General features: G+C 46.4%; 4 protein-coding genes across 5 annotated transcripts in view; 3 read left to right on the top strand and 1 right to left on the bottom strand.

Moving 5' to 3' along the window:
* Positions 1-4,418, top strand: part of dnai2b (dynein, axonemal, intermediate chain 2b) — a 12,683-nt gene extending 8,265 nt beyond the window's left edge. Inside the window, exons 9-13 of one of the 2 annotated variants that reach the window (XM_065948281.1) lie at positions 1-71; positions 174-320; positions 434-658; positions 1,227-1,962; positions 2,381-4,418. The exon at positions 1-71 is cut by the window's left edge and continues 65 nt beyond it. In XM_065948281.1, the coding sequence (XP_065804353.1) occupies positions 1-71; positions 174-320; positions 434-658; positions 1,227-1,292 (509 nt within the window). In that variant the 3' untranslated portion in view covers positions 1,293-1,962; positions 2,381-4,418. Of the gene's footprint in view, positions 72-173; positions 321-433; positions 659-1,223; positions 1,963-2,380 lie in introns of both variants that reach the window. The other variant, XM_020651687.3, reaches the window with a different exon arrangement.
* A 40-nt stretch (positions 4,419-4,458) lies between these two features.
* LOC109997271 (RNA/RNP complex-1-interacting phosphatase-like) lies at positions 4,459-7,560 on the bottom strand. Its single transcript, XM_065948289.1, is given in 4 exon segments — positions 4,459-6,499; positions 6,502-6,531; positions 6,534-6,654; positions 7,362-7,560. Coding segments are annotated over 3 exon segments (789 nt in total). The 5' UTR covers positions 6,622-6,654; positions 7,362-7,560; the 3' UTR covers positions 4,459-5,828.
* Positions 7,561-7,586: 26 nt separating this feature from the next.
* Positions 7,587-15,559, top strand: LOC109997277 (zinc finger protein 585A). The gene is made up of 5 exons (XM_029280730.2): positions 7,587-7,931; positions 8,864-10,499; positions 12,154-12,209; positions 13,287-13,745; positions 14,319-15,559. The coding sequence occupies exons 1-5, from the start codon at positions 7,703-7,705 to the stop codon at positions 15,554-15,556; spliced, it is 3,618 nt and encodes a 1,205-aa protein (XP_029136563.1). The 5' UTR covers positions 7,587-7,702; the 3' UTR covers positions 15,557-15,559.
* Positions 15,560-16,685: 1,126 nt separating this feature from the next.
* LOC109997278 (gastrula zinc finger protein XlCGF57.1-like) lies at positions 16,686-21,851 on the top strand. Its single transcript, XM_020651694.3, has 3 exons — positions 16,686-16,825; positions 17,651-18,066; positions 19,056-21,851. Exons 2-3 carry the CDS (start codon positions 18,003-18,005, stop codon positions 20,696-20,698), a joined length of 1,707 nt encoding a protein of 568 aa, XP_020507350.3. The 5' UTR covers positions 16,686-16,825; positions 17,651-18,002; the 3' UTR covers positions 20,699-21,851.
* The last annotated feature ends 653 nt before the right edge of the window (positions 21,852-22,504 follow it).

The raw sequence follows: 22,504 nt of genomic DNA, 5'->3' as shown, positions 1-22,504 counted from the left end.
TGAAGATGGATGGCACGCTGGACGTCTGGGACATCCTGTTCAAGCAGAACGACCCCACGCTGAGCCTCAAGGTGTGAGCACCTGTACACTGTCATCAACAACTACACTGTAAAACTGGGTACTCCACAAGTTGGAGCAAATATTATGATGTCACAGTGTGTTTCCGTCCTCAGGTGTGTGATGAGCCTCTATACAGCCTGCGTCTCCAGGACAATGGACGCCTGGTGGCGTGCGGTTCTCAGGGGGGCGGGGCCACACTACTGGAGGTTTGCGCAGGACTTTCGACGCTCCAGAAGAACGAGAAGAGTCTGCTGGCATCCGTGAGAAGAGACACACCGGCTGATAAGCTGATTTCTGTTTCCATAGAGATTACGTATATCATTGATGTATCCATGGAAATAGATTGATGACTCATTGATGACTGTGTGTGCAGATGTTTGAGCGCGAGACGAAGCGGGAGAAGATCCTGGAGGCGCGGCAGAGAGAGATCCGTCTGAAGGAGAGGAGCCGCTCGGAGCAGAGCCGCTCGGAGGACGGAGGACGGGAAGATGGCGAGGATAGCCCAGATCAGCTGATCGCCCGCGCAGAGAAGGACTTCTTCAGCGTGGTGGAGGCAGAAAAAAGGAAGAGGAGGGACCGTGAGGAGCAGAGCAATGGGGTCAGAACCAAACCCTGATGTTTGATCTTCTTTCTTTTTTTTTAAGATTTATTTTTGGGCTTTTTGTGCCTTTAACAGAGAGATAGGACAGTGGATAGAGTCTGAAATCAGGGACAGAGAGAGTGGGGAATGACATGTGGGAACGGAGCCACAGGCTGGATTCGAACCCGGGTCGCCCTCTGCGCCACCAGCACCCCCTTGATCTTCTTTCTTTAACTGATCCCAAAGCTGCACGTCTGTAAACAAAGCACATAAAGACCAGACTAGCAGGCTTAGCCTAGCATAAAACCTGTAAATGGGGTCAGAAGCTAAAAGTTATAATATCAACTCTGACCCCAGGACACTTTCATCACTTGTTTTTCTTTATACCACTCTCACAACAAAAACATATAAATGTTGTTTTGGAGTCTGAATATGTTCAGGCTCAGTTTATCTGCAGAAACAAACTGACCATGAGACTTTTCCTCCATGTTTGATTCTGCTTCTCCTGGCTGAAGATGATCAAGTCCAGTTGTTGTTAGTTCACAGTCGGACTAAAGGACTAAATGATTTTTCTTTTCTTCAGGAGGAGAACACCTGTGAAGACAAAAGGGATAAAGAGGAAACAGAAGAACCTGGAGCCTCACAAGAATAAAAGCAGTCGGAGATGATTTATTTCTGTTATTATTATATTGTAATATTATTTTTCTGATCTGTTTGATTTGAAAGTTTTTAATGTGAAACGTTCCTGCACAAACTAAACTGATTTAAAGAGGAGTTCCTGTAACACAAAAATAAAATAAAAACATTTTTTAAAATTAGAAACAGGAAGAAGAAAGTGTTAAAGTATGAGAGTTGTAACTTCAGTATGTTTTTCTTTCATAATTATATAATAAAATAAAATATTTATAATATGAGACTGACCGGTGTTTCTGTTTTTGAGTTGTTTGTGTGAAATACAGTTACATTAAAAATCCATCTCTCGTTGTCATTCAAATGATGATTTTACTTTGAAGGCCCCCGGATGTCCTCTTGCTCTTGTTGTTGCTAGCACACACGTGCAGGTAGCAGCTCTCCGGTCCTCTTCCTTTGTTCCGGTGGTCCCGGCTCTTGGTGTGAACGGTTGAACATGTCCCGGGTCCAGAAGTTCCGCCTCTTCGTGACTCAGAGACTGCACGTGGCGGTCGAAGATATTTTGGCGGCTTTTGAGGAAACACTCGTGAAGTACGAACAGGAAGCGGCTCTAACTCAGGAGGTGATCTCCCGCCAGCACGCGCTACTCTGCGCGCTTAACAAGCCGCTCATGGAGGCAGCTCAGTCCGGAGGTGAGTGTGACGTTAGAGTTCTGGTGGGCCCAGCTGAGCGCGCACACACACACACACACACACACACACACACACACACACACACACACACACACACACACACACACACACACACACACACACACACACACACACACACACACACACACGAAAAAGTTTAAAGAGGCCTTAAACTTCAAGCATTTGTAGCATTAGTTCCAGTTCACCTGCTGAGCTGGCTAGGAAATGAAAAGGTAAGTGGCGGAGCCAGCTGGTGACACAAACAGGAAATCCTCTGGGGACCTGGCAGGTCATTTCAGGTCATCCTGAGCATCCTGAGTCTGTGTACACTACCTGGTCCACTGGTGTGTGATGACTGATGCTGCATACAAGGACACTCGGACAGCTGGGAGAAATGTTTACTGTGTGTGTGTTTCAGATGTGATCACCAAGCAGTTGTTGGTGAGTAATGACTCCGTCCCCCTTGAGCACCAGGACCAGGAGACCCCAGAGCCCCCCCTTGTCAGAGAGGAGGGGGGGCCACCCCCACATCTGGCCGAGGATGATATCATCCATTTCACCTACAGCACCAGGTGTTCCGTCAGACCGGATCAGGAGGTCCACCTGGTGTCATCAGAGACCGAGGACAGCGAGGACTACAGCCAAGACCCTCCTGACCACCCGTCTGCCTCCCCCCACAGACACCCCTCTGTCTCACAACCCCCCTCTGCCTCCCCCCACAGACACCCCTCTGTCTCACAACCCCCCTCTGCCTCCCCCCACAGACTCCCCTCTGTCTCACAACCCCCCTCTGCCTCCCCCCACAGACCCCCCTCTGTCTCACAACCCCCCTCTAGGTCCCCCGTCAGAGGCCCCTCTGCCTCCCCCCTCAGGTCCTCAGGAGGACAAGCCTGCAGGGTCTTACTGCGGCACCTGGAGATCACGGAAAAATTGAAGCTTCATATCCAGACCCCCAGGACCCCCCAGACCAGGACCAGGAGCACCAGACGGGTGGACATGCCTGACACAAATGTCCGTGTCCCAGCGAGCGAGAAAACACAAACCTGTCCAGACTGTGGGCGGAGCTTCAGACAGGTGTGGAAAAAGAGAAGGCACAAGTGTCAGAGGGGTAACCATGGAAAGATTTAACTGTGTTGAAGAACGTAAAGATAAATTATTTGTAATATTTCTGTTTAATCAAGTTTCACAACAGCCATCATCAGGGTCGTCATGGTTTCAAACCAGATCAACACCTGTTTGATACCACGGCAACCAAAATAGAAGTCCAAGGCAACCAATATTGGGTCATTTATTATTTTTAATAAACAAAAATTGCAGACAAACTAGTAAAGTAAAAGTAGAGTAAATTGCACAAACACGTTGACAACATTTGACAAAGAGGGCGGAGCTGGAAAGAAGCGAGCTCCTCCCTCTTTGATAAATGTTGTCAACGTGTTTGTGAACTATGGACGGGATCAAATCTGAGGACGTTACATACTGCTCCTTTAACTAAAAGTTGAAGGAGCAGTATGTAACTCTTACACCTAGTGTTTAAAATGGGTACTGCAGTCTGAATTCAAAATATAGTAGAGAGCTGTCTCCCCCCCGCCCCCTCCTCTCTAGAGTGGATGCTCTCGCAGGTTGCCATGTGGTGGATACTGAAGCTTCAGTGTTTAGCCAGCTCTGCATCGGTCTATAAACCTTTCTGTGTTCTAACTTCTCTCCATTTTTCAAAAGCATCTCCAATATTGATCCTAGTTTGAGCACGTTTCTGCTCGTGGAGCTTATTAGAAACATGCAGAGGCTTTTTAGGTCGGGTACAATCACTTCTATCTGAACCAGTTCTATTGCCCGCTTCCATCGCTGCTACACCTGTTGGTTTGACCTGATAACTGGTCTCATATCGGGATAACAGAGGGGCGTCCAAAACGGCTGTGTGGGGGTACCTTAAAACCGCCTACCTTCTCTGGTCCAAACAAATCCAGAGCATTCAGCACCAGAATCTAAAGTTAGAAGGAGGACAAACTGGCTGCTGCATTGTTGTCAGAGAAGCCAGCACTTCAACATAACATGTTTCCTTAATGTCTGATCATATAGTAAAGCCACTTTATCTTCTCTCTGATTGGTCCTTTTAAAATGTTCCGAAGAGACATTCAGAGCTTTTGTTCAGTTTTAGAGAAAGGTAAATAAAATTAGGATCAGCAAAGGTTTTTAAAAATAAACAGTTTTTATGATTTTTTTCACAGAAGCAGAGATGTTGTTCATTTCTCTGTGACTCAAAACCTCTCAGGGACCGCTCTGTGGGCAGAGCCAAACAGTCTGCATCGTTTCGTTGTTTCTATGGTAACAAGATGGTGGAGGGGACTTGAGTAAAATGTTTGGTTTGTTTTGTGTCTGGCCTCAGGTCAGGAGAGTGTTCAGTGTTCTAACTGACAAACAATTGTTTGTATGATTTGTAATAAACTCTTTTTCTACTTGTCGCGACCAATTTTTGTCCAAATAATCTGTGGGATCCCGACAGAGATAGACCTTTTTATTTAGCAGAAAAATAACTTTATTTGATCCATAAACAGCTGTGACATCACTCTTGACAGACACATTCAGAAAAACAGATTCGACTGAACAGGGGCCCGTTTCTGAAAGAAGGTTTAGTGCAAACTCTGAGTCCGTTAACCCTGAAATGAGGGAAACTCTGGGTATTCCGTTTCAGAGGGGGAGGTCACTCAAACCCGAGAAAGAGGGGTAACTCCAGCCCGCTCCAGAGGGAGAGGTAACTTTACCTCTGAGTCAGTTACTATGGTAACTGAGTCTGTTAACCTAACCTGGTCGGGAGTTTTCTTCAATGAACCCTGATTTTCTCTTGGTCTCCTCCCTCTTTCAGAGCCAGAAACGCTGTTTTATTTCCTCATTCATTCATTCAGTCCGTATCACGCCGTGTTAGTGAAGATTCACCGTTTGTCTGAATAAAAATCCAGGTTGTTTTTAATATGTTAGGTAGACAATACTACAACGTATAAAACAAACTATTTTATCGAACATGGCATCTTTTAGTCGAGCCTCGGTATGAAGGGGCTACATTACTCCGCAGGGAATTAGAGCCTACATTAACATCAGGAGATGTTAATTTAGGCCTAATTAATTAATAAACTAAATGGGATAAAGGTGAGAGGATGTTTAGGTGTGTGTGAATCATAGGTGTGAATGCAGCATTAGCCTATGTTGGGGATAAAGTTAATGCGCACTCAAATAGACTCTGAATGAAGTTAACTTTAAATCTAGGCAATATGAGCCTATTATGTTCTTATATTTCATTTTGAGCTGTTTTAAAGTTGCTTTTCTTCCACTGGATTGCATCTTAATGAAATTGAACTGTAGGTTTAATACAGTTTCACCAGTTTTTACTTGCAATATTGTAATTCTGATTAAATATTGAATTAATAGACTTCATTACGCGCTGACCCGAGCAGCTATTTTCTCTTACCCCACTTCTCTCTCCTTTGCTGCCTTCTTGAAACCTGTTCATAGTCTCCGTATGTCCGCATGAAGATATGCTATATTTTGAGATGGTTAAAGTAGGAGGATCTCTTTTTTGTCACCTGTTGCCATGGTGAAATGTAGAATCAGGGCTCCATTCATGTTGGCTTTTTATCGTTGTGGTGCACGTGCTGAACACCGAGTGGACCTACTGAGAGTTGATTTAACAAATTCAAATCTGCTGATCTGGAACCGAAAACTCAGAGTTTCCTATCAGAGAGTAAATCAACTCAGAGCTCAGGGTTAGACTGAGGGTTTGTTCAACCTTCTTTCAGAAACGGGCCCCAGGACACAGGAGCTGTTTGTGTTTCATATTTTTACTTTCTCACTCTGACTGATGTTTGAGTTCTATCTCAGCTCCAGGTGTACCGGGGGAGGAGAGCAGGAGGGGGCGGGACAGAGGGAAGATGATGAGCGGGACTCCGGACACAGGAGGGGAGTAAAGGAGTGGGGGCGAGACTAGCCTGTGGAGGTTGATCACCGCCCCTCTGACCCCGGTGATGTTGCGCTCTGTGTCGACGGTGTTGTTTCTCTGTGATTGGTTTGGTCTCCTCGGTGGGGGCGTGGCCTTGAGCAGAGTTGAGCCGTGGTTGCTCCACAGCTTGCCCTCTGGTCGCCTCCTCCTCCGGCTGCTCCATGCCGTGGTTGCTCCTCTTGGCTCCTCGTTGCAGGTCGTTCAAGTAGTTGCTCCTCTCGATGCAGTGACCTCTGCTGGAGTTAAAGAGCTCCAACGCTGCCGCAGGATCCACGCCGTCCACATCTATGAGGTATCTGCAGACCAGGTATCCGGTTCGGTTCAGGCCGTGCGTGCAGTGGACTCCGAACAGCTTGTCATTGTCTGAGTTCTCCTGCAGGAAGTGAGTGACGGCTCGTTTGAAACGCAGGATGGTGGCGTCAGAGGGGACCCGTTGACCCTGGGTGGGGATCTTAATGTAGGAGACGGACTGCGGGACGTCGCTCAGCCTGTAGTACTTCCTGCTGAAGGTCAGGTCGACGATCAGACCCAGGTCTTGGTTCTGACTCTGTCCCACAGACTGAACATGACACCTGGCGGTTTGGTTTTAAAGGCACTTTGAAGGCGATGAACCGAGTCCCCGGTATCCTGCGACCTACAGGACTGTACTCCAGCCACCTGTCTGGAGGCATCTCAGCGCTGCACAGGAAATTTTCAGCTCCGACCTGAAACACACAAACGGGTTTCAAATGTTCAGTACGGTTTGATCCATCGTGTTTTAAACGACGCGCTCTGTCATTTGAATAATCGTTAGTATTGAAAAGTCCTGAATTCTAAGATTTCATCAGACGAGTCGGCCAACTTGTTTGTGCAGGAGTTTGTCTGCCATGGTATCTAACAGGTAGCATACCGTTTGATTTTTCAGTTTAAATCCGTTACCGTGACAATCCTGCAGTTCAGATTCAGGTTTGACATGAAGAACTAACTTTATTATGACCTAAATATTTGATCAAAGAGAGAGTTAAACTCCTGTTCACATGAGAATGATCAGTTAGAGCTATGATGTCAAATATTTAATTTCTCTTCAATCATCAGTTTTATAAATAATAAATGTCAGTTCAAGTTTAGCCTGTGATGATGTTTCAATGATCTTCAACACACACACAGATTTAAATATGATTTATAATAAACATCCATCGGCTGCCTTGTGAAATGAATGTGTGATGATGGGCAGCAGTCAGCATGTGAAAAGAGCTCAGTCTCTAAAAGTTCACAGTCTTTAAATTCATCTGAGTTATTTTCATTTGAAGCCGATCAGGTGTAGATCATCTGGTGTTCCACAGAACATGTTCGTGTGTGTTTCTGAGCGACGTGGACCCACAGGTGAACTGCGACACGTTAAACCGACGGACATTTAAATGAAGTTTCGTACCAGGACTCAGGACTCTGCAGGGAATCAGAACCTGCAGCTGGACAAACAAAGAGAGGAGGAGTTACTCCTAAAGGATCCTAAAAACTTCGCAACACCTCCAACAACAAACACAACACGTTTATTTTTTGCGTGTTTTCACCAACAGGGACGTACAACAGGGACTTAGCTGTTAGCATGCCGCCGAGGCTAAAGCCACGTTTCTACGCACGCAGGAAATGACGTAACATCTGCGCGTGAGGAACGGGAACAGCTTTACGCATCGACGCTGGCTCGGAGATCCCGGAAGCGTGCCCGCTTTGTTTACATTCTGCTCTTTGTTCGGGGGGCAATTCCTACAAAAAATGTCCAAAAAAAGATGCACGAGCGCGGAGAACCGGAGGCTGCGCGCGCTGATTGACCAGCAGCTGGCGGCGGCGGCGGAGGAGATTTTCAGGCTGCTGAAGGAGCGCGGGGATGCGGCCACGGAGGAGCTGAAGGAGCGGCTCACCGAACTCATCGCCGCCGCTGTGGAACACATCTTCACAGGGTTCAGAGAGAGCAGAGCGGCCGAGGGAGGAGCGAAGGAGCCCGGTGAGAGTCTTAAAGCCGAACCCGGAGCCCACAGAAGGGGTTCGAGTCCGGGTAGAGTCTTAGAGCTGCTTTAAAACCTGCAGGAACCGTCCTGAAGTGTCCATGTGGTGAATGTGTGGACGAGACGCATAAGAATATCTCAGGGGCAGAACTCCTTGAAATATTCAGAAGTGCATGTGTGAAAACAGCGTGAGAGTCTTTCACAGCTGCAGAAAACTTCTAACGTTTTGAGCTGCACGTGTGAACGCAAATCGATTCATTTTTACCGCATGAAGTCTGAAGCTGTTTTCACATCTGCACTCCTGAAAACCAGATGCTTGAGTGCAGTCTGCTCCTGATTGCGTTCCGTTTAGCTCAGAACTCTGATCCTTGAGCTGGGAATGACGTCACACCCGAGTAAACTGCGTTCCAGTTGCAAGTCGGAAAAGCAACATGGACGCCTCCGGGAGTACTCCTTGGGTATGACGTGACGTTAAAAGAACGATGCTGAAGTGACAGATGAAGCAGCAGAGTCTCTATACGACGCTATAATGAGAATATGTGTCTTTCTATCAGTGCTACGTGTAGTTGAACAGAATCTTGATCTGAACTAAAGAGTTTGGAAGAACATACTGGAGAACAGGAAACATAATGCAGCAGGTTCATTAGAGCACGTAGATTGTAGAGGTGGCGTGCAGACAGTCTGTGGTCGTGCAGCGACCCCCTCACAATCGCTCCAGGTGAATTCTCCTGATTATATCCTGCTGCGTTCTCACACATGCTGTAAACATGAGAGGACTGAATATGAAGTCAGTGATATTTAAAGGGGACGAAACCTGAATGTTTAATGTTAAAGAATGTTTAAGACTGATTTAAATAAACTGTGTGTGTGTGTGTGTGTCTGTGTGTGTGTGTGTGTGTGTGTGTGTGTGTGTGTGTGTGTGTCTCTGCAGAGTTGTGTCTGTCCGTCGGTCTCAGGAGTCTGAAGCAGAACTTCTCTGTGGTCGACAGACTGAAGGAACCTTCGCCTGGCTCCTCCTCCAAACACCAGGATGTTTCTGAACCAGACCACGGAGTGGCCCCTCCAGATGATCAGTCAGGTGAGGAGGAAGACGAGGAGGAAGAAGAGCTAACACCCCACTGCTGCAGAGTGTGCGGGAAATCTTTCGACAGGAAAGGTTTCTTAATGAAGCACGTAGAAAAACATTTGAAGGAGGCGGAGTTTCAGTGCGGTCTGTGCGGCGAGTTTTTGGAGTCCAGTGACGGACTGAGGCTGCACCTTCAGACGCACCGCGACAGCAGCCGCACCTGCAACATATGCGGGAAGAAGTTTCCCTCAATCCGAGCGCAGGAGACGCACCTGAGGCTGCACACCGGAGAGAAACCGTTCAGCTGCTACGTCTGCGGTAAAGGCTTCAATCAGAAAGGTAACATGGTGACGCACATGAGGACCCACACAGCGGAGAAACCCTTCAGCTGCTCCGTCTGTCAGAAAGAGTTCAGCCACACTGGCTCCCTGGAGCGACATATGAAGGCCCACGACGGACAGACACCATTCATCTGCAAAGTCTGTGGCTCAGGCTTCAGCAAGAGCACCGAGCTCAGGAGACACGCCCGCAGCCATGAGCCTGACAACTCTGTAGCTGTCAGGAGCAGATGTAGGAAGGCGAGCCTGGCGCCTTCTCATCACTGCAGCGTCTGTGGAAGCGCCTTTCACAACAGAGGGAACTTTGTGCGGCATGCGGAAACTCATCTAAATGATCCAGAGTGTCGTTGTGGCGTCTGTGGGGAGCAGTCAGAGTCCTCAGAGAATCTGCAGCTTCACATCCAGAGCCACAGAGAGAGCAGCCGGGTCTGTGACATTTGTGGAATCAGCTTCAGGGACATGGAGATCCACAGGAGGACGCACACCGGACAGAAACCATTCAGCTGCAAAGACTGTGGGAAAGACTTCCCCAGGAAAGGCTCTCTGGAGAGACACATGAAGCTACACGCCGGTGACCGGCCGTACATCTGTGAGTTCTGCGGGAAGACCTTTGTGGAAAACACGGTCCTGAAGAGACACATCAAGAGCCACACGGGGGGGAAACCCCGGATTTACTCCTGTGACATCTGTGGGAAGAAGTTCACCATGAGCCAGCACCTGGATGTGCACAAGAGGATCCACACCGGGGAGAAACCATACTCCTGCAGAGTCTGTGGGAAAAACTTCCGACAGATCGGTAACCTGGACTCACACATGAGGATCCACACGGGTGAGAAGCCGTTCATCTGCAGCCTCTGTGGGAAGAGGTTCCGCCAGAAGATCTCGCTGGAGACACACGAGCGCTTCCACAAGAAGGAGAAAGCGTTCAGCTGCCAGCTCTGCAGCAAAGCCTTCGTCCAGAAGATCGATCTAAAGAGACACATGCTTACGCACACAGGGGAGAAACCGTACAGCTGCCCCATCTGTGGGAAGAGCTACCAGGAGAAACGCTCTGTGGGCTCTCACATGAAGGTTCATGTTGGAGAACGAGCCACCAAAGACCCAGCTGTGAGTCCAAACCTGAAGGGACAAGAGGGAGTCCAGGCCCAGTTCATCCAACTCTAGTTGTAATCTGAGATGACTCATTTTATAGTCGCGGACACTCAAGCCTTCTCACTGCTGGGACTTTCCCAGAAGCACAAGATCTTTAAAGAAACATTACCTGAACCCAGAAGTAGAGTTAGTCTCTGGACCCCAACAAGAATCTGGTCAGTGTGGAATCCACCGTGCTCAGTGTGGGTGGAGGAAAGGAAACCAACAAGAAGAGCTGTAGGAACGTTTGGATCCTGTGGTTTCTGTGAACAGAACTGATCCAACATGAAGCTAGTCGGATTGGTCCATCAGCGATGACATTACAGGAACAGACATGTTCCACTGACACTTTTTCTCCTGTAGAGGGCAGAGTTCTGAATCTGAGAAACATTCTGCTGTCAGCTCAGCTCACAGAGTTCATACAGAACCACACAGCCATGCTCTCAAGACTCAGGGCCACACATCTCTCAGCAGAAAGGTCAAAGGTTTCCTCAGAATGTCTGTCTGTCAGTCTGTGTGTCTGTCTGTGTGTCTTTCTGTTTGTGTGTCTGTCTGTTTGTGTGTCTGTCTGTCTGTGAGTCTGTTTGTTTGTGTGTCTGTGTGTCTGTCTGTTTGTGTGTCTGTCTGTGTGTCTGTCTGTCTGTGTGTCTGTCTGTTTGTGTCTGTCTGTTTGTGTGTCTGTGTGTGTGTGTGTGTGTGTGTGTGTGTGTGTGTGTGTGTGTGTGTGTGTGTGTGTGTGTGTGTGTGTGTGTGTGTGTGTGTGTGTGTGTGTGTGTGTGTGTGTGTGTGTGTGTGTGTGTCTGTCTGTCTGTGAGTCTGCCTGTGTGTGTGTGTGTGTGTGTGTGTGTGTGTGTGTGTGTGTGTGTGTGTGTGTGTGTGTGTGTGTGTGTGTGTGTGTGTGTGTGTGTGTGTGTGTGTGTGTGTGTGTGTGTGTGTGTGTGCTACATGAACATGAGATGTTAATGAAGGAACTAAACAGGATATAAGTGAGTATGTATGAGAGTGAAACCAGCTTTATGTTGGAGATAAAGGTGAAGCTAATTCAAATATCCACTCAATGAAACGTACTGTAATGTGTCAGATATGATTGTTATGATTATCAGGGTTAGACTGAGTCTGTTGAGTCTGCTTTCTGAAGTAGCGCCCTGGTGTCACAGAAAAAATCAGTCTGTTTGATCCACTAGATGGCGCTGAGTGGTTTTCTGGTGAGTTTGTGTGAAAACCACAGACTGTGGCCGTATCCGAATTGCCAAGTACATACTCAATCTTTCAGTATGCAGTAGGCAGTATGCAGTACGTACTATCCGTGCTGTTTACTGTTAGTACCTACTATTCAGTATGCACACACAGTAGGCAGATATTTGTTTCTACTTCTTCTGATTCATTCAGTATGGAAGTGACGTCATTTACGTTTCCTGAACCGGCCGCATCCACCCGTTTTTTTTTTTTTTTTTTGTTTAGCTTTATTCAAGAAGAGTAATGCGATGTTCAGTATACTGAGGTGGACCCAAAAAATGCATACTGAATGACCACGAAAGTTCACTATACTGAAACTCCATACTGAATAGTACGTACTGCCTACTGAACTGTGACAATTCGGAAAGGGCCTGTATATCAGGATGGACGTAGACACAGCCACCTGGAAGTGAAGCCAAGACATTCAGGGCTCCCCCTGCTGACTGGCAGCAGTAAAGGTCATAAGCTCCGCCTCCTCGATGTTAACAGATGGGACATGGATCAAAGTATGAATCCAACCAGACGTCAGATTAATGTTTCTCTTACATGATTTCTGTTAGTTTGTTCTTATCTTGTGAGGATCCGATGAGGAGGAGAATATAGTGTTTACATTTTGAATCATCTTATTCACACTGAGTGTTTGCATCTCAACCACGTTTCTGACTGTGACGGTTTCATGTTCATCAGCGTGACAGTCTACTCTCTTCTTCTTTTGTCGGGTTTTTGGCGTGCAGTGATCTGTAACGCCGACCTAAGGGGAGGAGTTTAAACAGTTTGTCTCCGAGGTGTGAGGAGTCTGCAGTTATGCTTCCTGCCCGTGTCCTGACCCTGGACCGGTATCAACATGTCAGCTCAGGGATTCTGGTTTCACTTTTGTACAACGGGATGAGACGCAGCATCCATATGAAGAAGTGGTTCAAAACAAACAGAGACATTTTTATATCATCGATATAGACACGTCTGGTCCCGGGACACACACACACACACACCCTGCTGTGTTAAGTGATGAGATGGACACTGATGTGATTAAACACGTTCATAAACTCTCCTTCAGCGTGAACAGCTGAGTGACGTTAATCGATTGGTTTGATTTCTTCTGTATGAAAAACTTCAAATAAAACGTGTTGCTGGGCAGAAGAAGTTGTGTTTCCTGTTCTCTTTGTTTTGAATATCTGACTGACAGCTGATTGGTCAGAATGAAAGTGCTGATTCTGTTTATTTCCTGTTAACAGACCTCGTTTGAAAACATGTTTCAGACTGTTTGTTGATTATTAGAACTTAACAGAGCTCAGACGTTGACGTTTACACAGAAAGTTCACAGTTTGACATTTGACCATCTTTCTGTTTTCAACATGGAGAGCATAAAGACGATGTCACCTACAATAAAACCGTAATGTGTTTAATGACGGACTTTACTGAATAAAGACAATCAGTAACTAAGACAGAATGTATTATTATGAATCATCAATCAATCAGCTGTTCCGACTTAATGACGTCATCACAGACAGTTTCTTTATATTTTTGTTCACTATAATGACTTTTTATTTTCTCAGATTTAATTAAAATACTTTGATTTCTGTTAGGATCAGAGCAGTCTGTTCCGCCTCCCGCACAGCAGGGCTCGCTGTTCGTCCCTGCGCTTCGCTCCGCTGAAAGCGAACCGTCGTCGACGCGGAACTCGGTGTGTTTACGTCTCGTCCAGTCCGGTGTCCGGTCCCCGCCGCTGGCTGTCTTTGTTGGCAGAAAAAGGAGCAGGATGTGCAGGCTGCAGCTGCTGCGGGTGTCGATCCAGGAGCGGATGAGCGCCACCGCTGAAGCCTTCATGCTGCAGCTGGAAGAAGAAGAAGAAGCGGCTGAGATACCGGCGCTGAGGACGCTGCTCACCGAGCGGCTAACGGTGGCCGCGGAGGAGATCGTCGATCTGTTTAAGGAAACCGTGGCGGAGTACGAAGAGCGCGTGGAGCGGTCAGAGCGGGAGATCTGCCGCCAGAGGAGGCTGCTCGATGCCGTGCTGAAGCCCGAAGTCAGGCTGCACAGAGCAGGTCAGTCCCTGCACTCAGAACTCGGAGGACCCGCTGCGTCACGGTCTAACAGCAGGGAGCTAACAGCGGCTAACATGTTCTGGAGGTCTCTGTCCGACTACAACTATAAACACTCCCGTTAGCTTGAAAAACTACAACTCACAATTCTTCTCCTATGTAAACACCGCACAGCCTTGTGGGAGTTGTGGTTTTTCAACGTCACAAAATAAATCACTGTGGCCTCAGGGTGGCCGCGTGTTATAACAAAAGGTCAAAGGTGACTAAGAATCATCAAGCACAGGGCGTCTCTGAAGGATATCTGAAGGAGCTATTTTCATAAACTTTTTAAGGACTTATTTGGTCAAACAAAAAAAATCCTTCTGCAACAGATGACATCGTCAGCGACATCATCAGTCATCTTCAGTGTATTTGTCATTAACAGAACAAGGCAGTGAACTCTCATTGAAAAGTCATTGATTTATTGATTTCACTTTTCGACATTTATCGTGTAAAAATATTTGAAAGTGTTTGTGAAGGAAATAAAATGATTTAACAGGCAGAACTTTAGAGTGAACTTCTCTTTGTGTGTTTCAGAACTTCCTGCAGACATCCAGCAGCTGTTGGGGAGTAAAGAAGAACAGCAAGAGTGGAGCCCCAGTCTGGACCAGGAGGACCCTAAGCCCCCACACATTAAAGAAGAACAGGAGGAACTGTGGAGCAGTCAGGAGGAAGAGCAGCTTCAAGGACTGGAGGAGGCTGATACCACCAAGTTCCCCTTCACTCCTGTCTCTGTGAAGAGTGAAGATGATGAAGAGGAAGAGGAAGCTCAGTCCTCACAGCTTCATCAGAGACAAACTGAGCAGATGGAGACAGGAGTTGATGGAGAGGACTGTGGAGGAGCAGAACCAGAAATGGAGACACATTTAGGACCTGTGAGTGAAGACAACTCTGTGGATTCCACTGAGACTGACGACAGCGATTTAAACTGGACTCAAACGAGCGGTCAGTCGGGCTCTGACGGTCAGAAACACAGTGAAACTCCTGAGAGCGATGTTGGATCTCCAGGGAAGGAGCGACCCTTCCCGTGCTCTTATTGTGGAAAAAGATTCAGTCTGAAGGGGAACCTGAACAGGCACATCAGAGACCACACAGGAGAGAGACCGTTCCCCTGCACTGGCTGTGAAAAATCTTTTAAAGACAGCGGATCTCTAACGGCTCACATGAGGTGTCACACTGGAGAGCAGCCGTACAGCTGCTTGTTCTGTGGGAAGAACTTCAGCGGGCGGGGAAATATGACCCGACACATGAGGATCCACACCGGAGAGAAGCCCTTCACTTGCTCGCTCTGCAGTAAAAGTTTTCATGTCAAAGAACACCTGAACAGACACATGAAGTACCACACTGGGGAGAAGCCGTTCAGCTGCTCCATCTGTGGGAAAGGTTGTGCTCAGAAAACAGACCTGAAGAAACACATGAGGGTTCACACGGGAGAGAAACCATTCAGTTGTCCGTTTTGTGGGAAGTGCTGTGCTGAAAAAGGAGACCTAACCAAACATATGAGGGTTCATACCGGAGAGAAACCATTCAGCTGCAACATATGCGGGAAAAGTTGTGCTCAAAAGGGGAGCCTGAAGATTCACATGAGAGTTCACACGGGAGAGAAACCATTCAGCTGCTTGGTCTGTGGGAAACGTTTCACTGTGACTGGACATCTGAAGAGGCACATGAAGCTTCACACGGTGGCAGACAGTCAGGAGGCAGAGCCAACAGATACCGGTTCAGACAAAGGACAACAGGAAAGAACAGGAACTGTTGAACTGATTCAGACGTAGTGATGGTTAGGTTATCGGGAGGGAGGATTAACCCTCCAATCAGAGAGCTTGTGTTCAAAATGCTTCTCAGAATGTCACCTGTCAATCATAATGTCAGTGATGTAAATGTTCAATAATACATTAATCAGTCCCTCCAGGAAGTTGCGATGTCGCGATCGCAACAATTAACGCAAATTCAACCAATCCCCATGAATTCTGGGCGACCTTGCAGTTTTGTCCAATCACCGCAACCTTTCTGCAAATTTGACCAACCATAGCAGTCCCCCGGCGAAAACGGCGAGCCATATGTCACCAAAGTTTGGTGACCATTGACCAAACTCACTTCCTTGTTTACATGCAGATGCAGACATGTCCGACACAAACGTCGCACATTTACCTAAAAAAATAACAGCTGAGGACCGTGCAAGGCAATTCCCCGAGGCTCTGCACGGAAGCAGGGTTAAACTTTTTTGCACGCTGTGCAACGTTGTGGTTGAACACTAACGGAAGTCATCGATCTTCCGCAAAACACACCAGGAGAATGACTGAAACGGGCGGACAACATACAAGACAAATCACAGTGACTGTGTGTGTGTGTGTGTGGTAATTTAAGTAGTTAGGAATACACAGTCATAAAATGTGTGTTTTAAAAGATGAAGGCAAAATATAAATTTGGATGTGTAATGAAATCAGATGAAGTGTGAGTGTATGTGTGAGTGTGTGTGAGAGAGAGACGTCACTGAGTGAGGCAGAGGAATATGTAACTTCACAAAGCTAATGGCTCTGCTCAGGTTAAAAATATAGGCATCACTCAATCACATCGAAGTGTGTGTAAGAAAATAATAAAAAGTCTAGATTGTTTTACATAAAAAAAATCGGAACTAGTGTTGCAATTTTCGCTTCATGCTACAATTTAATTGCAAAAGAACGTCTAAAAACATCGCAATTTGCATTGCAATTTTTTTGAAAAGCTGCCGTGAAATCAGGCATTTTAGGCCGCAACAATCCCCCAAAAAGTCTGCAAAATCCTGGAGGGACTGATTAATTCATAATGTTGAATGTGAAGATGGGAGGAGGAACATCCTGAGAACATGCGGGGGTCTGAAGGTGGAACTCATCTATAAACAATGATGTCCGCTTTTATCACAAGCTCTGTCGTGTTGATGAAACAAAGATGGTCGCTGCTGCGGAGGTGTTTTTTCACATTGCTGCTTCTGCTATCTGAGAGCGTGGTCGACCTGTGAAGCAGACGACACCCTGTTCCTCTCGAACTGGATCATCTAAAAAAAGGTGAGCCTCCGAAAGACTACCCACACAGGTAGATCGTCCCCGCCCTCTAAAACGACCATCAGGAGCGTCTCCTGAGTCAGTGCTGCTACATGTAAACACTGTGAGACATGACACTGTGCGTCATGCATCAGGTAGATTAAGAGTTCTAACAACTTCAGCCTGACGTGTCCTGATCGGCCGTATTTAAAGAGAAACTGATAACGGTGACGTAACAGTTAATTGTCCATTCTTTGTCCTTCAGTTCCAGGATGTTCCATTACCTGACCCACAATCCTTTGCAGCAAAGGAAACTCTGAATTTAACCATTTAAATCATGAGAGAAATATTTCATGTGATGTTAGTGTCTACGATCATGTTACACCACTACGCTCTGACATCATGGCCCTGTTAGGTGAGCTCGGTGAATCACCATGGCAACAGTGTGTCCACTTGTTGTGCTTCACTCGGAGACGGATGTGATGAAGCAGAAGTGTTTCCTACTGTTTTTATGATACCAGAATGTTCTTGTTGACAATAGTCAAATTATTGATTAATTGATTTCACTTTTTAACAGGAGATCAAATAAATGTGATCAGAAGATTCTGTGAACGTGTTTGTGAAATTAACCTCCCATTTGTACACTTTAGACAGCGTGCAGGAGTTTGTCTGTCTGTAGTTTTGTTTACTGTCTAGGACTTTTGTTTTTTGTTGCCATGGTAACAGAGGTGTCGATATCAAAGTTCAAAATTCTGCTTTTGTGACAGCACTTCCCCCAAACGGGATAGTCGTGTGGTGATAGTTGATCTGAGTGACGTGACTTACAGGTTAAATATCTGATCTTAACAGTGAAAAGAGGCGTCTGCTCAGGACAAGAGAAGAAGAGAGGCGTCTGCTCAGGACAAGAGAAGAAGAAGAGAGGCGTCTGTTCAGGACTACAGAAGAAGAGAGGCGTCTGCTCAGGACTACAGAAGAAGAGAGGCGTTTGCTCAGGACTACAGAAGAAGAGAGGCGTCTGCTCAGGACAAGAGAAGAAGAAGAGAGGCGTCTGCTCAGGACAAGAGAAGAAGAGGAAAACTGAATTTAAAAAAAGTGTTTCCGTCCAGTAGTTGGCGGTAGAGTAAACTTTGGACGCTGACCGCCTGTAAACACCACAGAAGAAGTACCCGTCCGTGTTGGATCGTGTGTGATCGGAGCAGAGATGGACCGACACCTGGGTCTGCTGCACGAGGACCTGACACCTGAGCACGAGCCCAGAGGAGCAGGTGTGTCCAACGTGTGTCCCAGTTTACTGCTCTGCTAACGATGCTAAGCTAACCCGAGCTAAAGCCTCCATACATAGCCTGTTAGCCGCAGCTAGCTCCGGCTAAAATCACAGGCCGTGAAGAGTTAGGCTGAAATATGACTGAAGTCCAGATAGATGCTAGAAAAAGGTTTTGTCCATGTTATTATTCTGGTCGGTTCCAGACTCTTCTAGTTCCCTTTCCTTTACAGGAACAGCTTCCTCGGTTCTTTCCCTCCAACCTCAGCGTACGATAGTCCTCTTTTAGTTCTGATCCCGGTGAAGTGGTTCCCCTGCAGTGTAAACACTCAGCCTGATCTTTCTGTATGTTACAGCAACAAAACTGGATTAGTTTGACCTCATCCAGATTTAAAAATGTAATCAAATCCAGATAACCAGAGCTCTGAATGGGACTACACACTTTGTCCACAGGGGGCGCTAAAATCCACAACAACTGAAGGTTCCGGAGAGCTGAAGGACCAGAGCTTAAAGGTCCAATGAATAAGATGTGTAGTGACTCTGAAATTATAAAGTGACCTTACTATGTGATCAGACATTAAGGAAACATGCTATGTTGAAGTGCTGGCTTCTCTGACAACAATGCAGCAGTCAGTATGTCCTCCTTCTAACTTTAGATTCTGGTCCTGAATGCTCTGGATTTGTTTGGACCAGAGAAGGTAGGCGGTTTTAAGGCGGTTTGGACTGCAGTACCCATTTTAAACACTAGGTGTCAGATTTACATAAAGCTCCTTTCACATCAATTTTTAATGTTTCATGTTGATGATATTTGAGGAGCTATTAAAGGTGAACAAAATCCTCTGTTTTCTTGTGCTGGTAACGCCCATTTTTAATACAACATCAATGCAGTTCAGCTGTTGAACCACCAGGTGCTCATAAAGGCTAACAGAGCATCGTTACCACAGAGGTTTTTAAACACAAAAAGTTCACATTAAGTGTTTCTCTGTATTTCAGCTTTGCCTTCAGACATCCGAAAAGTGATTGTTGGTGAGGAGGAGCAGCAGGATTGGATCCCCAGTCTGGACCAGGAGGACCCTGAGCCCCCACACATTAAAGAAGAACATGAGGAACTGTGGAGCATTCAGGAGGAAGAGCAATTTCAAGGACTGGAGGAGGCTGATACCGTCAAATTCCCCTTCACTCCTGTCTCTGTGAAGAGTGAAGATGATGAAGAGGAAGCTCAGTCCTCACAGCTTCATCAGAGACAAACTGAAACAGGAGCTGATGGAGAGGACTGTGGAGGAGCAGAACCAGAGACGGACTCAGATCCAGAGACACATTTACGACCTGTGAGTGAAGACTCCTCCGAGACTGAAGTCAGTGATGGTGACTGGGAGGAGAGCCCAGAGTCAGCGTCACGTTTGAACTCTGTGAGAAACAAAGACGTCCTGTTTGAAGACATCGACTGTAAACCTGTGGAGCGATCTTACAGCTGCTCTGAGTGTGGTCAAAGATTCGGTCGTAAGCCGCATTTGAATGCGCACATGAGGATTCACACGGGAGAGAAACCATTCAGCTGCTCCTTTTGCGGTAAAAGATTTTCTCAAAAGGGAAATTCAATCAGTCACATGAGACTTCATACAGGAGAGAAACCTTTCCTCTGCTCCGTGTGTAAGAAGACTTTCAGGTATAGTGGAGATGTTAGCAGACACATGAGAACCCACACAGGAAAGAATAAATCCAAATGCAACATTACAGACATGATGGAAAGCAGCTTTAACACAGGACCAGAAGCAGCCACAAGCTATGACTCAGAGACATCCGTCCAATCACATCCTTATGATGACCCTGAGCCTGGGGTCAGTGATGACGCTGAGACGAGAGAGCCGCAGTCAGGTGTAACCTCTGTGGAGAATGAAGACGTCTCTGAGGGGGATGAAAGAGTTAACCCCGACAAAGAGTCGTTCAGCTGCTCAGAGTGTGGGAGAACATTTAGTCGCAGGGATCATCTGATGAGTCACATGAGAACACACACAGGAGAGAAACCGTTCAGCTGCCCTGTTTGTCACAAACATTTCAGCTGCAGCGGAAACATCCTGGCACACATGAGAATTCACACGGGAGAGAAACCATTTGAATGCTCATTTTGTGGCAAGAGTTTCAGCCAGAAAGGATCTTTGCAGCTTCACACCAGAATTCACACAGGAGAGAAACCCTTCAGCTGCCCATTTTGCAATAAAAGGTTTGCACATCAAAGACGAATGACACTGCACATGTCAGTTCACACAGAGGAGAAACGCTTCAGCTGCAGTGCTTGTGACAAAAAGTTCACCTGGTACACTCAGCTCAAGACCCACAAGTGTGTCAGGGATCCGTCGCAGCTTCGCCAAACGGGGAAGAAAGTTCCCCCTAAGAAAACCTTCTGCTGCTCTGACTGCGGTAAAACATTTAGCCTTAAAGGCAATCTGAAGACACACATGCGGATTCACACAGGAGAGAAACCGTTTAGCTGCTCAGTGTGTGGGAAAAGTTTTAAACAAAACGTACATCTGACGGAGCACATGACCATTCACACAGGAGAAAAACTCTATAAATGTTCTGTCTGTGGCAAAGGATTCAATAAGAAGTTACTCATTAAAAACCATCCCTGCATTTAACTCTTTATCCTGAACTCATGGATCTGTTTTTATGGAGAGACAAAAGGTTAAACATGCAGTTAAAAAAGACTGACGGAGCAACATTAACCTTAAAGAGTCTAAGAGCGTGTTCACACCTCACCTGTTTGTTCGGTTACGTCGAACTCTAGTCTGTTCAACAAGTTAGTGCTGTTTGTTTGTGCTGGTGTGAAAGCTGTCAATCAAGCCCTGCTGTGGACCAAAGAAGCGTACAGAGACCATTTAAAAAGGTGGGTCAGCAGTAAGAACTTGAAGCGACCTCGATCTAAACTCACTGCAGGAAGTAACCACTGAACACCTGTTAAAGACCACAGGCAGACCTGATGGAGCTTCAGAAACAGTTGGGGTGGATGTGCAGGTCCTGGTTCTGGAGGACTAACGTTGTCATGGTTCAGGAGGATTAACGTGGTCCTTTTCCAGAACTGTCAACAACATCAACATATTATTTTAAAACTGTATCGTTTACCTTCAGTGATAAATACAAACAATATAAAAACTGATGAGCAGAGCCGACATCAGTCCGTGTCGTCGTCCATCCAATTAAAAACTGTCAAGAGTCTTTGGAGCAGCCACAGCCAATCAGGAGGCAAATAGTCTTTGTTTACTTCGGGGAGTTTTATGCTGCATTCAGGTGCTGCTTGGGTGGTCCAAGTTTCTGAGTTTGGAAGTCGTTCTCCCGACTTCAGCGTGTTCACGTGATTTCAGTTTGTAAAGTCTGAACAACGACAAACAGCGTGGACGCTACAAAGATGTGTAACGTCTTTGTTATGAGTTATGTTTGAGCTAAACGTTGATGTGCAATACGTGAATTAATCAAAAGTATCTTAACATTACCTAAACATCTTTTGCCCGCAATGATGATGGCGAATATGATGTCAAGTCAGTGCACAAAGTTGCCGAGTTGATCTTACTTGAGCAGGTGTTCACGTTCATTTGATTTCTCAGAAACTGTTTATACCGACGTGTCCCACACCACATGAACGCAGCAAGAGACCATCTGATCTGCTTTAATTTCTGTCTGCTGTTCAGAGAAATCTGATTCAACTGTAAACGGATGATTTTTAACTGAATGATTTATAAGATCTGCATGAAGACAGAGTTCATAATAAAGAGCTTTAAGTGATTCTGTCCTCAAGACGACTCCATGTTTGAATTTGGGCTCAATCAATCCATAATGGACACACTCTCTCTAAAGGTTCATATTTAAGGATTAGTTAAACATTTACAAAATGAAAGGTAGAGCCTCGTAGCAGCAGGAAGGTTAAAGGTCAGTCCAAGAGGAAGAGAGCAGCCACAACACATCAAAACATGTAGACACCAAAAACATCAAATAGAAACTTATGACCTTAGTACAAACTGGACATGTTATTTGGGTTCCGCAGGTGATGATGATTGTTTGCTGATTGTCTCCGGACACGTTGACCTGAGGACGACCTTCAGGATCCAAACGTCTCCTTATCTAATATGAAGTTGCTAAACGGTTGATTATTTCACCCAGGCTTTAACCCAGAACTTCTTCCTGCCAGCCTCCGAGTATCCTGTCTGCGTGAAGTTGTGGTCAGCTGATGTGAGAGAGCAGCTGGAAATATTCAGGAGAGTTCACCCCGAGTGGGCGGGAGGACGACGTCCATATCACCCAATAGTTTAGCTCCGTGCCCGTAATAATCTTAACACTCATTCACTGACACTTTGTTTTCCATTTCTACATTCTCCTAATGAAATCATGCCTCTCCTCCAGACACCACCCCCCCCTCCATCTTTCAGGAACAACAGCAGGAGGAACTTCCT

This window comes from Labrus bergylta, chromosome 19 (assembly GCF_963930695.1).
Source record: "Labrus bergylta chromosome 19, fLabBer1.1, whole genome shotgun sequence".
In the NCBI taxonomy this organism is placed as follows: Eukaryota; Metazoa; Chordata; class Actinopteri; order Labriformes; family Labridae; genus Labrus; species Labrus bergylta.
The sequence above is the reverse complement of the archived record's forward strand: the minus strand, read 5'-3'. Positions and strand labels throughout refer to the sequence as shown.